Source organism: Episyrphus balteatus, chromosome 2 (assembly GCF_945859705.1).
Source record: "Episyrphus balteatus chromosome 2, idEpiBalt1.1, whole genome shotgun sequence".
Lineage (NCBI taxonomy): Eukaryota > Metazoa > Arthropoda > Insecta > Diptera > Syrphidae > Episyrphus > Episyrphus balteatus.
This window is the reverse complement of record NC_079135.1, coordinates 87,053,421-87,071,412: the sequence shown is the minus strand read 5'-3', so window position 1 is coordinate 87,071,412 and position 17,992 is coordinate 87,053,421. Positions and strand designations below refer to the sequence as shown.

General features: G+C 29.1%; 1 protein-coding gene across 2 annotated transcripts; it reads left to right on the top strand.

The window, feature by feature from the left end:
* The first annotated feature begins 3,266 nt into the window (after positions 1–3,266).
* LOC129911268 (protein FAN-like) lies at positions 3,267–11,082 on the top strand. 2 transcript variants are annotated; one of them, XM_055988998.1, is made up of 18 exons: positions 3,267–3,404; positions 3,469–3,738; positions 3,799–3,976; positions 7,992–8,177; positions 8,243–8,314; positions 8,379–8,572; positions 8,637–8,828; positions 8,883–8,934; positions 8,999–9,121; positions 9,183–9,343; positions 9,397–9,500; positions 9,552–9,734; positions 9,793–9,940; positions 10,073–10,162; positions 10,221–10,349; positions 10,410–10,606; positions 10,703–10,888; positions 10,947–11,082. In XM_055988998.1, the coding sequence occupies exons 1-18, from the start codon at positions 3,391–3,393 to the stop codon at positions 11,057–11,059; spliced, it is 2,592 nt and encodes an 863-aa protein (XP_055844973.1). In that variant the 5' UTR covers positions 3,267–3,390; the 3' UTR covers positions 11,060–11,082. The 2 variants fall into 2 exon arrangements, with proteins under 2 accessions (XP_055844973.1, XP_055844972.1); XM_055988997.1 differs by having other exon boundaries at positions 10,410–10,888.
* Positions 11,083–17,992: the final 6,910 nt, after the last annotated feature.

Sequence of the window (17,992 nt, the reverse complement as noted above, 5' to 3'; positions counted from 1 at the left end):
CAAGTATGAAATTGATGTAGAATATTCCGAGGAATTCGAATATTGTATTCACAATTCCGAAAAAAAATATTTTCACCCTCATAAAGAGACTTTTTTGTGACCACTTTTTTGAAAAATCGTAATTTTTTTTATTTTTGTCCTGCCAAATTCGCACCTGTGTGCCGACAGAGGGTTAAGCTCAAGCAAGATATCAAAAAACGAACTTAACTTAATCTAAAGTTCAAGTTTATATACATTTCCGTAGCTTAGTGCCAGTTGTACAAATATTTAATCCGTCCGACATGTCTTCCCAACTAACATTTCAGCTTCGGTTAAGATTTTACAAAAGCTACATTTCAGCTTCTTTTAAACTTTAGTAATGTTGTTGGGCATGGAAAAAGGAGAACGTTATACAAGTTTGACCCTCTATAAGGATCTTAAACGAAGCTTTACCGAAGCTCTACCGAAGCTTTGAGATTTGACAGATAGCTTCGGAAGAGCGTGTATAGCTCTTTAATACAAGTCTTATCGAAATTAAAAAAAAAACTACAAAAACAAAAAAGAATTCTTTTTTAACTGGTTTAAAATCATGAATTTTATCTTTTGATCTGATATTATATATAACATTCCATTAGTTTTTAGTATATCATTAAAAATAATTTTAAAAGTAGCAGATACGAACTGCTTGGTGGTAGTCGACCACTCTACCAACTCGGCCATCCTAGTATATTCATTAATGAAATCAAAAACTTACGGCCATATTATTTACTAGTTTAAAAAATACATCTGGATGTAAAATTGTCAATTGTCAAAAATAAATCCAAATCCAAAATAGTTATCCCGATTTAAAAAAAAATAGTTAATAATGACTATTTTTTTCTCTGTGTAATAGTGAATATCATGGGTTTGGATTTATTTTTGAAATTTCAATTTCTTTACATCCAGATGTATTTTTTAAACTAGTGAATAATATGGCCGTTAATTAGTTCAAATAACAAAAAAATGTCCGAGCTAGATTATTTAATATCAAAGTCAAAAATCGAATACAAAACTTTTTAATTTCGGTAAATCTTCTATAAATTCATTAAACAGGCTTATAAGAAAAACAAGCTTTCTTCTTGTATTGAGCTTGCTTCAGAATTTACTTAAACCTGCTAAAAAAAAACCTGCTAAATGAATTTATAGAAGCTTTACAGAAATTACCAAGGTTAGTATTTGATTTTTGGTTTTGATATTGAATAATCTAGTTGGGACACTTTTTGGTTTTGACATTGAATTATTTAGCTCCGACATTTTTTGTTTTGACATTTCTGCTATTTGAACTGATTAAGTTTTTGACTTCATTAATGAATATACTAGGATAGCCATGTGGGTTGGGTAGAGTGGCGGACTGCCACCAAGCAGATACGAAGTTCGATTCCTGGGTGTGTTAAAAAAATTATATACTTTTAAAATTATTATATTAATTGATATACTTATAACAAATGGAATAATAGGTGTGTTTTTTGTTTATCTATATAGATTTTGTGCAAAAAAACGACATCGGGAGTTTTAAAATCCATGCAAACATTTGGAGCCACTGTACATACACTTTGGCAGCTGTCTGTCAAAAACGTTGCTTTTTTTTTATTTTAACGCCGAAGTGGGCAGCCCATTACATCCATGTTGGATGCAAAAAAAATTTTCACAAAAAAACAAAAAACCATTTGTATGGCCATGGCATCCATGTTGGATTCAAAAATTTTTTTTTCACAATAAACCAAAAATCATTGGTATATTTTTAGCTACATTTTAAGACCATAACCATTAAAATTAGTTGCGTCGTTCTTGTGTTATAAGCGTTTGAAGGTAGCCATATTGATTTTTATTTCGATTTTGTAAAAATCAACCGTGGAAACTTTTTTATTTTTATTTCTAACTTTTCGAAAAAACTTTGGTAATTTTATGTATATATTTTTTCAACAATCTTATCAGGATCCATTTAAGATTTTTATCTGAAAAGTGCATTGCGTATATACCTTAGAGGATATGGAATGCTTGTTCCTATACCTAACACATTGTAACGCCATATAAATGGATAGGGGTCCCCAACAAACAATATCCCTTCTATAAAGCTTTACAGGAGCTACAGTAACACCTGTAAAGCTTTATAGAAGCCTTCGTTTTTCAGTGCGAGTCCGGTTCCGCAGCTGTAAATAAACACGCTTGTTGATGACAGCCATCTTATGAAAATAAAATGGAAGCGTGCACTCATCGAAAAACTTAAAGAAACTGGAGCCCTCTATAAAAGCTTCACCTAAGGTATATACCGAAATATTAACATTTCAATGCAACTATGTCAAACAAATTTTTGATAATTTTTTTCTATGAGAGCTTTTTTCAAACCTTATTTTCTTCGCTTTTTTTGTTAATATTTTCAGATATTTCCGTATGAACACAACAATTAAACTACCTTGGCACTACTGTTTTTATCGAGAGAAAGTAAAATCTGGATAATTAACTGGATTTTTCAAAAATATATACAGATAAAGTTTTTGTTGTTTTTAAAAGGCAAATTGTTTTGTTTTCAAAAATCTCGATGTCGTTTTTTTTGCACAAAAGATAAAATTCATAATTTAAAATCAAACTAAAACCAGTAAAAAAAAATTTGTTTTTTGTTTTTGTAGTTGTTTTTTAATTTCGATAAGACATTGTATTAAAGAGCTATACAAGCTCTTCCGAAGCTATCTGTCAAATCTCGGTAGAGCTTCGGTAAAGCTCCAGCGTATCTACTCGGTTTTCCCGAGTAGATACGATTTGTATTGAACTCGTTGAAAGTGCGTTCCATTGAAAATCGCTAGTAAACTACTAGTAGTACTTTGCCACCTCCCAAAGGAACAGGGCTAAAGCAATCTCAAAATTTTGTTTGAAAATCGAGACGTTATTTTTTTTTCAAAGATATCAAATTTTGAATATATGTATATTGAAAGCGCCCATTTACTCTCTGAACGCAGTCTCTCCGTTCAGCTGCAAAATGTTGTTTCTCTGTCACTTTCACCTGTCACTCTGACAGATTCTTTGTAAATAATTTTTGTTTTGCAAAAAATATGTTAATTTGCAAACAAAAATGAATTGAAAAAAAAAAAACAAATTTCCTTAAATTTATAAATTAAATTATTTATTGTGTGATAATAGAACATTTAAATTATTTATTTAAAAAGACAGAAGCAACAATATATTTTGTGGAATGAAAACAACCGGTTGATCTTATCTACAAAAAATAAATTTCTATTTTGTTTATCTCTTCTTGTATTGCAATAAAAATTCCCCTTTTTGACCTATAACTTAAGAACTCTGACTAATTTTTTCATTTTATTTCTTCAACAATCATTTGGTTTCTACTAGTTGAAAAATTAAAAATAATTAAATAAAATGGATAAACAAAGGTATTTTAAAAGCAAGTTTTTAATCCGATTTTGTTACTCACAAAAGTTGTTCTTGTTTTGTTAGATTTTCACTTCTTTTATTAGATCCAAATGAAATCTATTTTGAAGATTTCTCTGTCGATCTTTTGCCGCAAATCAAATCCACCAAAATCAATGATGCAATAATTAACAACGACGATTCAAATCCGATCCAAGGCCGCTTAAAAATGTGTTCGAAATCGCTTCTATTTGAACCAAAGAAAAAGCAAATTCCTTTGATTAAAATGTACTACAGCAAGTGCTCGACAATAGCTACAGACAATGAAAATAATCAACAGAATTTATTAAATATAAGGTAAACTTTCTTTGGTAATGAAATTCCAATTTTGTTTTTATTTGTTTGTCTCATTTTCAGGTGCAGTCAGTACGTTGAACTTTTAGAAAACAATGTTATAGCTCCTTACAAATTTGTTAACTGCGAAAGGTCATTTCGCTTTGTTTTTCATTATGTTAAAGTGGACGACGATGTGATTCCTCTTTTGCAACAGCTACAAAGAGCATCTAGCCTTCCTAACCTGGAGCAAAGTAGTATGGTAGGAATTTTTGTTTACAATTATATATTTTAAGCTCTTAGAATTAATATGAATTAAAAAGATCCATGGATAAGCTTTCTAGATTTCATATTATTCGAAACTGATAATAGCCCTGTTCCTTTGGGAGGTGGCAAAGTACTACTAGTAGTTTACTAGCGATTTTCAATGGAACGCACTTTCAACGAATTCAATACAAATCGTATCTACTCGGTAAGAAGAGCATGAGTAGATGATGGTACTAGATTAACCAAAACATCTACTAGTAATAAACTACCACCTCCAATGGAACAGGGCTAATGTTGCATTATTTATTTAACCGGTCTCACTAAAAAGAATTTAATATATGTATGTAATAAGAATTTGTATCAATCGTTACTTTTTAACACTAAGAACCGCACTATTTTGAGCATAACAGAAGTCTTGACTCTTTTTTTTTTTAAAGCGAAAGTCAAGAAGAAGTTTTTTTTACTAGAATTGATATAAGTACATAATTCAATTGAATTCTTCTAAGAAAAGACTAGATAATGTCAACAAAATATTTTTTGAAATGTTGGATTAGCCTCACTCATAGTAGATACTCTCAAAAACTCGCCATTTTTAAAAAAACTTTTTCGATTAAAACAGAAAGTAATTTAAACTGAGCAACAACATAATACAACTGTGTCGGAAATTTAGAAAAGTTTTACCCGAAGTTTTGATTTGATGTCAATAAAATTAAAACTAAAACAAAAGTTAATAATTTTTTTCAAATAAACGGCTTTTTACTCGTAAGTAGCGTAACAGGTACAATGGTTGGCGCCCCTAAGCATTTTTTCACTTTGAATTGCGAATTAGTCTCGCATTTAAAGAGTTAGAAATATGTTTTATATGTCAAATTAAAGTTTAGTAGTTTTTATTAAAGTTTAGTTAAAAACAGTTTAATATAAAAAAAATCTTCATTTAGCGTACATAAATAAAATGCACGACTGGGTCGTATGTACTGGTTCTTGCATTTCAAATTACATAATTTTATCTTAGATAATTTTTGGAAGTTAAATCTTTTTTTAAGTTTAAATTTAACTAAAAATTATGTCATTTTCGCAAAAAAGAGAAACGTCATATTTCTGCTAAACTAAACACGCTTTTTTGTTAGAATTTTTTTGGAACATTGCGTTCGCCAAATTTAATCGAAATCGTTGGAGCCGTTTTCGAGAAAATTGCAATATCTCGAAAACTTTATAAAGGAGATATCCGTTAAAAGAACGAGATAATAAAATAAAATCAAAACGGGTCTTGGAAATCACGTACAAATCGTCTGTAACGAGTTTTTGGCAAATCTAACAATCCTTTTGAGCTCTTTTTTCCCCATTTTTCAAACATAAACTTATAACGGATACACGGTGCAGTCTTAAAGGTACAATTATTGGCAGTGCCAACGATTGGTGTCCCAAAGCACGCATTATTGGCACCCCTCTGCCAACAATAAAACCACTATTTTATATGGGACCAATTATTGACACCCTTTTTTTAATTAATTTGAACATATTTTTTATTTGTTAAGCTTAAAAAAAATAAATCTTCATCCAAAAACTCAAAAAATAATCAAAAACGGACAGTTACTAAATTCAGTGTCCTTAGCGGAAACACTGTATTTTTTGCACTTTTTTCATGAACTTAGAACGGCTTTACTTTTTTACTAATTAAAAGAAACTGAGAATGAAATAGACCTAAATAAAAATGCAGAATTGTAGAGAAATTATACAGTTTATGAAAAAAACATGATTTTTTTTCCTGCGCATTTTGTGTTTTTGTGAAATGCTTTATTGCATGAAGGGTGCCAATAATTGGTACAAAAATCGGGGGTGCCAACCATTGAACCCCTTACGCTATTTAAAACAAATACGGTTTTTTAAAGAATCGTCAATAAATTTCAACAGGTCTGCTTATCCCAGGTGGTTTCGAAGCCATCTATGACCTCTCTTTTTTTGAAAATGGCTTCTTACCTTCCTAATATGCCCAAGTTAGTTAATCACACAAATTAATTAAAAAAAAAAAGACTGCACACATTTATTTTTTAACTTAAGCTTTCCAACCAAGTTTTTAACCATTGTGTGAATCAGAGTGGTATCCTTCTGAAAAATTATTTCTATAACTCCGGATTCGGATTGCATAGGATTTCTAACTTCCGCAGAACAGTATAATTATATGCATAATAAGTATGTCTATACAGTCAGGAGCAAAAATTAAATTCTATTTAGAAAATAGCATGTAAAAAGAAAAGTAAGGTTAACAATATAGGAAACAATGCACCTATTTTATCCTTGATTCTGTCAGGTTTTTGTCTTTTACTCCCGAAAAAGACAAGTTTCTAAAAAAATGACTTCAAAATAAAGTTTAAATATGATATGGCGATAGTAGAAAATCCCACAAAATATTCAAAGTTATGTACACATATATCTTTCTTTTTGTGTCTACCTCGAATTACAGCCTAACTCGTTGAAGCTATTAGCGCAAAATTTTAAACGATGTAGTAAATTGCTAAAGCCATTTATTAAGTTACTAAGTTAAAAATCCGTATGACTCTAGCAATTTACTAAATCGTTTAAAATTTTGCGCTATTTTTTTTTTTAAACCGGTGTACCCTAGAGCTTATGTTACTATATTCCATTCCAACTTATAAAAATTGCTTGGAAAAAAACACAAATCGTCCCGAGACAAACGATATGCTGCAAAATAAGTGGAAATTCAAGTTATCTTTCGATAGACAGTGAGTTAATATATATTGGGTTGCAATATCTATATAACTGATATCTGTTAAGAAGAATCTTGTTTTTAACGGTTAAAAAAATGTGTAAATTTCAATTTAAGCCGTTTCATAAAGTATTTCTTGTTTTCGACTTTCTCGCTTATGACTTTATTGATTTTTATACATAAATTTTATTAAAGTAGTGTGAATTAAAAAAAAAAATCTAGTGAATATCCCGTTGGCAATAATTTAAATTAAATGTTTCCTATTAATCAACACATTTTTAAAAAATTATAGAATTATTTTTCCAACTGGATAAAAGCAGGAAATATTCCTACCTAATTTTTCTATCAAACGAATAATTTCAATGTACAAAAAATAGATATTCTTCGGAATAAGCTAAAACTGATTTTTATCTGAGTATTGAAAAATTGGCCCCAAGTGGAATAAAAATTATTTCAGCTTCTATGGAGATAATTTGAAAAACCATTAAGCCTTGAGTCTTTGCCTTTAAGAAAAGGCTACAGTTATGAAATCTATTACAAGCTAACTAAAGACATCAAAAAAAGAGTTATCAGATATATTTTTGACCGAATTTATTTAAACTAAATAAGTAATTTTTACCATATATTAAAATTTAAGCCGATTTTTATTGGTACTCAGTATTTTACTGACTAAAAATTTTCTGCTATAAAAACCAACAAACGTTTACTTTCATTTATTATTAATATATTTTTCATTGTTGAATGATCAAAAATGTATAAAAGTTTAAAAAAAAATATCTCTGTAAGCCAACAAATATAAGTAGAAGGGGTCTCCTTTTCTCCTTTAGAATGAAAGCCTGTTTGGAAAAATTTGCATTTGCAGATAGATATAATTGAAAGTAACTTGAATCCGACAACCAGTGTATAGTGTATTACACAAATTAATAATAATTCTCAAAATGTAATCAAAACCAATGATTGAGGCCGACTTTTGTCAATTTTCAATGACTCTAATAAACAAAAAGTGTGTTGAAAACTCGGTTTCTAATAATTCTCTTTTTTGAATACATATTGGTATTAAAAATTTAAGATTAATTGCTAACGAAAATATAATGTTGTATTTTGATTAAAAAAAAAACACACACATTTTCCAGGTCTGCTTATATAAAACAATTCGATAGTCAGTTTTCTCAAAAATCAAAAATAAACGTCCAAAAAATTGGAATTGTTGCACTTTATTTACTCCACACGAATTTTGTAAATATTTGAAGTTTAAATCTAATAAAATATAAATAACTTTTTCCAGATAGCTGCTATTGTTTATTCCTTACAAAAACGAATCAAGTTCGATCCACTATGGTTGAACAGTATTTATGAAAAGATTGTCGTTGAGTACAATGTCAATGAAGTTAACCCGCTCGTCTTGAATCCTGCTCGAATTTTACTCACCAATTCATTTATCTACCTGCAGCATTACAATAATATACAATCTGTAAGAAAACTTCTTTTTCTATCATACAAAATAATAATAAAATAAAACATTATAAACTCTTCCAGGAACCTGTGATAAAAATTAAACTGGATAGTGTTACAAGTTTTACTAAACGACGATTCTTATTGAGGCACATAGTAATGATTTGTCTTGTGCATAAATTTCAATTTATTTAACAAAAAAATTCATTATTTCTTTTAGGGATTAGAAATTTATTGGAATCACAATCAACATTTATATGTTTCATTTAAAAATGTTATAGATCGAAATAATTTTATATCATTGGTTGAAGAACAATCTGATTTTAAACCACCAAATATTGAACAACATAGTATGACACTTAAATGGCAAAACCGTCTAATATCGAATTATCAATATTTACTATATTTAAATGGGTAAGATATAAATACATGTCAAAGTGATCCAAATGATTGAATGAATTTTGTTTTATTTTAATAGCTTGGCAGATAGATCATTTAAAGACTTGACCCAATATCCAGTTTTTCCTTGGGTAATAACTGACTATACATCAGAAACGCTTAATCTCAATGATGAAAGTATTTATCGTGATTTAAAAAAACCTATAGGGGCTCTAAATGCTGAACGTTTGAAACGTCTAAAAGAAAGATACGAAGAGATGGATGAACCAAAGTATGTCAACGTTTATTGTAATATTCTTTTATGTAAAAAACTCCTAATTTTCAGATATTTATATGGATCTCATTATTCAACTCCAGGGTTTATCCTTTTTTACTTGGTAAGGCTTTGTGGAAAACATAACATTCTCAAGTAATTACTTTTCTTTGTTTTTTATATTTTAGGTTCGAAAATATCCGCATTTAATGTTATGCCTACAAAATGGTAGATTTGATCATCCCGATAGAATGTTCAATAGCGTCCAAGATAGTTTTAACAATTGTATAACTAATATGGCTGACTTTAAGGTTTATTTTTAGCATCCTTCTATCAGAAATTCCAAATTCAATACATTTTTTTGTTCTTTAGGAACTAATACCAGAATTTTATGATACATCACAAGGTGGAGACTTTCTCTTGAATTCATACAAAATTAATTTTGGACAAAGATTTACAGGAGCTTCTGTTAATCATGTACAATTGCCGCCATGGGCGAAAAATTCACCATCACAATTTATTTCAAAATTGAGGTAAAAAAGTGTTTCTGAACCTTCTTGTTCTCAAAGTGTTTGATTTATTTTAGAGAAGCATTAGAGTCTGAATATGTTTCAGAGAACTTACATCACTGGATTGATCTAATTTTTGGCTATTGTCAGAAAGGATCTGAAGCCGTTTCAGCAGACAATGGTAAGTATTTTAACAAACTGTTTTTTTTTTTTCTAAAACTATTGTTTTTAGTATTCTACCACTTAAGCTATGAAGGTTCTGTTGATCTTGATTCTGTTAATGATCCTGTACGTCGTCATGCCCTTGAAATACAAATATCAGAATTTGGACAAATTCCAACTCAGTTATTTGATAAACCTCATGTATCAAGGAATTCTAAAATCAAGGAAAAAACTGATGAAAGTCCAGAAAAGGGTAAGACTCGAAAGGCTTGTAGTGGTCCTTTCAATTTAATGATTAATTTATTTTACAGAGAGTCAACCTCATTTGGAACTAAAATATTCATATTCAGGTCACAAGGAATCTATAACATCAATTCTAGTTGATGACGATACAGTCGTTTCAACTGGAAAGGATGGTCTTCTTAAATGCTATTCGCTTAAAGATAAAAGGCAAACAAGGTTAGATTTAAAATACCTCAGAATAAAGTTCCAATTAAACAACTTAAATTATATAATTATAAAGAATTGGTCACAAACACCAACTTATTATTAAAATTCCATATTTTTTTTCACAAAAAAATCTTATTTTAGGAGTATTTCGTTTGGAAAACTTCCAATTAGTTCCTGTGTTAAGATGACCGATTCAAATTCTTTGGTTGTTGGATCTTGGGATAACAACATGTAAGGAAGTGAAAAAATAAAGAAAAAACATATTTTATTAATTAATTATTTTTTAAAGAAATTTATATAAATGTGATTACGGAAAAGTGTCTGATGTGATACCAGCTCATGAAGATTCGGTATCTTGCCTTAGTCTCGATCAAGATTTGGGAATCCTTGCCTCTGGAAGTTGGGATTGCAGTGTCAAGTAAACTATTAATATTTAATTTTTTTTTACTATACTATAAAAACCATTTTTGTCATTTAGAGTTTGGAAAGGCTTTAAGGATCTCAATGGAAAAATGTATAGACTTTCGAACTCAATGTTAGCTCAATATGAATTTGACTGCGATGTAATGGGTCTTTGTACCAAGAAAACCCATGATCAATTTCAAGTGATTATTGGAACTAAAAATGGAGACATATGGGTTTGGACATTCGATTTAGATGTTATCAGCCTTACAGGTCAAACTGATCCGATCTTATTTCAAAAACATCACGACACAGTGTTTAGTATTTGTTTGAATAAAAATCATTCAAAACTTGCATCTTGCAGTGCAGATGGTGTAATACATGTTACAGACATGAAAACTGGAATGAATCTTTTTAAGAAAAAACTCGACTCAACACCAATATCATTGAGTTGGAATGAAAATGATTATTTGATAAATGTTAATGATGATGGATTTATTTATATATGGGATTTAGTACAAGTTAAATTGTATTTATATGAACAAATATTTAAAGGTAGCTATTATAATTTTATTTTTTTTTTCTTTGCTAAAAAAAAATTATTTATTTGTAGGTCCAATTTCAATTGTTACATCAGCACACTTCAAAAATGATGAACTTATAATAACAGCAGGGAAAGATTTGAATGAATATAAAATTAAATGTTGGGTGATATCTACTACATAGTGAAATATTATTTTTGTTGTATTTAAAAACTACATAGTGAAATATTATTTTTGTTGTATTTAAAAATATTATAGCTTAAAGTTGAATTAAAAGACTTTTATATTTATATTCAAATTAGAAAGGTAAAGCCCATTTTACTATGGAGTTATGGCCCCGAGAGTACAGGGACGAGTTTGGTATCAAATGGAAGGTGACATTGAGCTTAATATTTCATGGGAAAGTCAATTTCAGCTGTTTTTTCAAACAATTGACCGTATTTGGCCCTAGCGAGGTAATGCGTCCGAAAATAACTGCAAACCAAAAGTTTCTTCAAGGTCTGGTTGCCGATAAATTTGCCATCGAAATATTTTTTTTTCTTCTCAAGCAGATATTTTCGGATGAAAGTCTCGAAACAAGTTTTGGTTTACAGTTCCGAGTTCACAATGAACAGGCCTATCTTTTTAGGTAAAAAATACAAATTTATTTTTTTTTTCGGATTTTCGCTAAAAAAAATACATTTTCAAAAATTTCCTCCAAATCCACTGAGTGAGACATCAAAAGAAAGGTCTCTTTAAAGGCTATTCGTAACTGCAAACCAAAAGATTCTTCGAGGTCTGGTTGTTGAAATATTTGCCATCGAAATATTTTTTTTTTCTTCTGAAGCTGATATTTTCGGATCAATGTCTCGAAACAAGTTTTGGTTTACAGTTCCGAGTTCACAATGAACAGGCCTATCTTTTTAGGTAAAAAAGTACAAATTTATTTTTTTTCGGATTTTCGCTAAAAAATCAAGGTTAACCCCTTGCCTAAAAAAAATACATTTTCGAAAATTTCCTCCAAATCCACTGAGTGAGACATCAAAAGAAAGGTGTCTTTAAAGGCTATTCGTAACTGCAAACCAAAAGATTCTTCGAGGTCTGGTTGTTGAAATATTTTCCATCGAAATATTTTTTTTTTTTTCTTCTGAAGCTGATATTTTCGGATCAATGTCTCGAAACAAGTTTTGGTTTACAGTTCCGAGTTCACAATGAACAGGCCTATCTTTTTAGGTAAAAAATACAAATTTATTTTTTTTTTCGGATTTTCGCTAAAAAAAATATATATTCTAAAAATTTCCTCCAAATCCACTGAGTGAGACATCAAAAGAAAGGTCTCTTTAAAGGCTATTCGTAACTGCAAACCAAAAGATTCTTCGAGGTCTGGTTGTTGAAATATTTGCCATCAAAATATTTTTTTTTTTTTCTTCTGAAGCTGATATTTTCGGTTCAATGTCTCGAAACAAGTTTTGGTTTACAGCTACGAGTTCAGAATGAACAGGCCTATCTTTTTAGGTAAAAAAGTACAAATTTATTTTTTTTTCGGATTTTCGCTAAAAAATCAAGGTTAACACCTTGCCTAAAAAAAATACATTTTCAAAAATTTCCTCCAAATCCATCGAGTGAAACATTTAAAGAAAGGTCTCTTTAAAGTCTATTCATAACTGCAAACCAAAAGTTTCTTCAAGGTCTGGTTGCTGAAATATTTGCCATCAAAATATTTTTTTTTTCTTCTGAAGCTGATATCTATTTTCGGATCAAAGCAAAGTCTCGAAACAAATTTTCTTTTACAGTTACGAGTTCACAATGAAGAGGCCTATCTTTTTAGGTAAAAAAATACAAATATTTGAATTGAACTGTCAAAAATAAAAGAAAAAACAAGAGTTTATTTATTTTTTGTTCGCATTTCGAAGTTTGCATCACTTGACAATCGAGAATCGACATCACTCTAGTCTTCTGGGGCTTCATTTTAATATCACACTACATGATATTACATCAATTCTTAAATGTAGTTTTATCTATGTATGTCATTATAAGAAAATTTTTAAATCTATGGGGGCACTGTGGCGTATACGCATTGTATTTTTAAGTTTAAAATTAGTCGTTTAAGATTTGCAATTTTATAGAAAATACAAATTAGCGAGAAATCGTAGTAGATCTGTTTAGATTAGGATACAATATATACAGCTAAAAGCTCGACTTCATTTTTGTGACCTTGGCGAAGAAAATGCACGGTTCAGTTGAGTGCATTTAATTTTTCCTGGGATCAATGCATGTATACTTCACGGCTAAGGAACATCACTTCTATAGTCGGTCAGCATGTATGAATGTACATAATATGTGTGTGAATATACATTGTGGACACATGGTTACTTTTTATATTACAATATTTCCTAAAAATAAAAAAAAAGAAAAAAAAATTCACAAGCCGAAAGTAGTCAATAACAACAGAACCCATAATGTCTGCAAGATTTTTTTTTTATTAATTCATCGATTAGATTCATTTGAATATTTTCAAGTTTACAACAAAAGGTTCAATTTTACATTCTTTTATTGTAAATTCTGAATGAACATGATCTTAAATAATATTTAATGAAATTTATAAATAAAACTCGACCCAAAATTAAAATATAAAAAAAAATCCAATGAAAAGTTGTTTCTGTGTGCAAACTTCTATTGATTTTAATCATGTATATAAAAACATACTATATGTACATTTGTACATCAAACAAAATATGATAATGACCGCATAAGGTAGCGCACGATTGATGATTAATTTATTCTACCAAATACAAATTTGTTTCTATTTTTCTTGACCAAAATGATTTAATTTTTTTTTTAAGAAACTAGAAAACTTAGAATTGAACTTTTGATAATATCGAGCTAGAATCACCACGTGCTTCCTCTTAATTGACATTAATTAATTTTTTTTGTATTCGTAAATTTAAAATCCGTTTCAAAGATATTGTTTTATAATGGTATGGATACATATTTTATACGAATTAAGAAAAAAAAAAGCATATCAGAAAGTCAAAACATTAGCATAAAATTAAAAAAAAATGTAAACACTTAAGAAGAAACTTATTAAACATAATGCCTGTTATTTGTTATAAATTTAACATTTAATTATTATGCAGAAAGTATTTTGATTTTCTGATATTTTTATTTAAATATATAATAAATATTGATCTATTCTAAAAATCTAATATTTAATTAAAACTTTTGCTACACATGTGAATCCTTAATTTATTTAAATCTTAAACTAACTTTTTGGTATTTTATTGTTTTCTTTATATAAATGAGGGCATGTGTCCGCGAATTTTTATTCCATTTTGATGGCGATTAAAAAAAAAGTCTTTAAAATTTCATTATTTTGATAGTTTAAAGCATTTTTTTAGTTGTAAGTATTTTCGTATGAGTGCAGTGCAATATTGTGCATTGTGCAAATATTAAAATTGTAGTAGTCACGAAATCGGGTGTCATTTTCATCCGCGTATAAAACAAAGGAAAAACATTATTTTCTCTTGAAGTTTGTTTAGTTTGGTTAAGTATATCAATAGGTATCAGAATAGGCTACTTGAAATTTTTTGATCATAAAATGACGGCGTAGTTCAGGATGATCGCAAGACTAACCTACTCCTGGGCGACCAACTAACTCCTTTATATTACTCCCTCTGCTTCGCTACGGGATACTACCATTAAACTGACATTATAATGGAGTTTGAATTAAGTTACATTTTAAGAAATTGGAATTGACAGGGCAATTAGCTTTCTAATCCCTTTGTTTTTGACTTGATGTCTAAATGAAGTTCAATTTCCCAAGCTTAATCCAATACAGAAAACCCAAGATTTGTTTGCCTTCACAAAAATGTAGGTATTAACCGTTTGAAATCGGTCTGTAAATTGTTCCCTGTTCGGCACGGTGGGCAGGAAGCATCGATAGGTTGCACAAAAATGTCGACAAGAACTGCAAGTTGGGTTGTATTTGTTTGTGATTATACGTGCAAAATCCGTTGGAATTGAAATCCTAGCTGCTCCTTTTCAAAAGTTATTCATATTTTTGTATTTCTAATCGGGACAATTTGGAATAAAAATCAAAAGTTCTTAGGCGACAAGAATTGATAACGGTATTTTGTAGAGGAGTTTAATACAATTATTTTTTACTATGGGAAGGGGGGGGGGGATCCATCTCCCTCCGTTTAGTCAGGAAAACAATTTTCTAAAATATCACATTAAATAGAAAAAAAAATTATTAAAAAACAACGGCAACACTTACAGTTATGAATGATACCTTTTTCAAAAGCAAGAATTGTACACTTGATTCTAATTTTTAAATCAAATTATTGCAGTTAATTGTTCTCGAAATAATAAACTTCAAAGTCAAAATTTGGGAAAAAAAGTAAAAAAAAAAACACATTAAATACTATTGAAACCAAGACTGTAAATTTAAATATGAAATAAATCAATGAAATAAACTACCTCAGTTAATTTATAACCAAATTCTGAAAATTATGAAAATTATATGCTTCTATGCCTTCTAGTTTTAGAGAAAATGGAAAATTAAAAAACTACTTTTTATCAGATTTGTATTTTTTAGCTGTGTTCGTGTTTACATAAACATAATGCTTGCAAGCAGTATGCCCCCTTGCAACCCCCCTGCTTGGACACACTTTTATAGGATTTGGGAAGGGTGCGATTTTGGGTGAAGGCAAATTTTCTTCAGAATTCTTCAGAATATAAGCGAAAATAGTTAAGAAAATGAAAATCTGATAAAAAGGTAGTTTTCTTATTTTCGATTTTCTCGGATATTATAAGGCATAGAAGCGTATGGTTTTCAGTATTTGATAAGAAATTAATTGAGGCAGTTTATTTCGTTGATTTATTTCATATTTAAATTTACAGTCTTGGTTAAAATAGTATTTAATGTGTTTTTTTTTACTTTTTTTCCCAAATTTTGACTTTGAAGTTTATTATTTCGAGAACAATTAATTGCAATAATTTGATTTGAAAATTAGAATCAAGTGTACAATTCTAGCTTTTGAAAAAGGTATCATTCATAACTGTAAGTGTTGCCGTTGTTTTTTAATAATTTTTTTTTGTATTTAATGTGATATTTTAGAAAATTGCCCCTTCTGACTAAACGGAGGGAGATGGACCCCCCTCCCATAGTAAAAAATTATTGTATTAAACTCCTCTACAAAATACCATTATCAATTCTTGTCGCCTGAGAACTTTTGATTTTTATTCCAAATTGTCCCGATTAGAAATACAAAAATATGAATAACTTTTGAAAAGGAACAGCTAGGATTTCAATTCCAACGGATTTTGCACGTATAATCATCAACAAATACAACCCAAATTGCAGTTTTTGTCGACATTTTTGTGCAACCTATCGATGCTTCCTGCCCATAGTGTCGGGTAGCGGGTTTTACAATTTCAATTTAAAAAACGCAATTTTTAACTTTTTTACTTGCGATATAGGTACTAAAGGGCAAGTTTAGGATTCGTAAAAAAAATCGAACTGGAGATAACAATTTTACATAACATTACGATGATGGAGAATGCCAAAAAAGTGGGTCCGGCAAAAACTGTCTGTCTGTCTGTGTGTCTGTCTCTATCTGGAGCTGCAGCCTAAACGAGTGAAGTGATTTTCTTCAAACTTGGTAGTTAGCAGTTTTTGGTGATTCCCTAGAGGGGAAATTGAATTTTTTTTTTTTATGAGCAAAACTAACGGTACCTGCCATATAACGGAAATAGAAAAGTTAATTTTTTTCAAAAACGGCTCTAACGATTTTGATTAAAATTTTTGTGTGTAGTACTTCACATAAAAGCCAACTTTTTAAATAAAAAAAATATTTTTTGTACCATATTAACGGTACCTGTCATAGAACGGTTTTTTTCGTTTCTGAATATCTCGTACAACATTAACCCGATTTAAATGAAAACTTTTATACAAAAGTGTGTAAGTAAAGATAATATTAAAATTTTAGAAAATTTTCAAAAAACGCATTTTTGGTTTTTTAAAAAATATTTCAAAATTTTTTTTCGAAAAATCAATTTTTTGAAAACGGATCAATGAAAAATTTTGAAATTTAGTTTTTATGTGTAAATTAATTATTTCTTCAAAATGGCATACCAACTTTTTTTTTTGAAAAATGTTAAAAAATTTTTATATATAAAAAATTATTTTTTTAAAAAACGGCTCCTACAATTTTCGAAAATTTTTTTCTAAAAATACCTTTTTATACAAGAAATAAAATGGCATATTTGTTTTTTTTTTTAAGATAATTTAAAACGGAGTTTAATTAATTATAAAAACAGATTTAATTTTTTTATGCTATGAAATTTCTTCAAAATATCAAATTTTAAATTTCTTGAATAAAAAGCTTTAACATTATAGTCACTTTAAGCATAAGAGCAGTCGTGCAATTTTTTTTTAACAGTTTTTGCTTTGATTTTTTTTTTGCAAAACAAGAATATTTAAATTTTTAAAACAAAGTCAACGAAAAATTTAAGTTTTAATGTTTTTACTAAAATTAATTTGTCTTAGCTTAGTAAGGTTAACAAATCAAAGGTAAACAAAATTTGCTCAGTTTTGATACAATTTGCGTAAAAATAATAATAAAAAAAAAAAACAAAACGGAGATACTGACGAACATTAGTTTAGAGTTTAAAAATAAAAATAAGAAAAAACATGAAGTAAAAATCTCTGCATTTGATGGTACGTCCGAAATCGAACTCGGAAGTAAACTAGAGAATTGAAGAGCGATTATCACGGTTGAATGGTTTGAGGGTTGTTGAGTAGGAAAAATATTTTTAATACTTATTTCCACCATGAACTATAACGCTTCTTCAATCTACATGATCTAGATCAGCAATTATTTCTTTACTTACAGATTATTCTACAATGATACCAAGAAAAAAACAAATTTTGCATTTTTATACTTGTACCGAAAAACAGTATGTACACGGGTCGTTTGAACGCGACACTACTTGAAGTGTCTTGCACTCCATATGTTTTGATGCAGAAATGTTCCTTGGGGTCTAAATAGTAAGAAAAAAGCTTTTTTAAAATTTTCTATCGAGCTATTCGTTTTTTATGAGCTTAATAAGTTATGAAAAAACGTACTTTTACGTA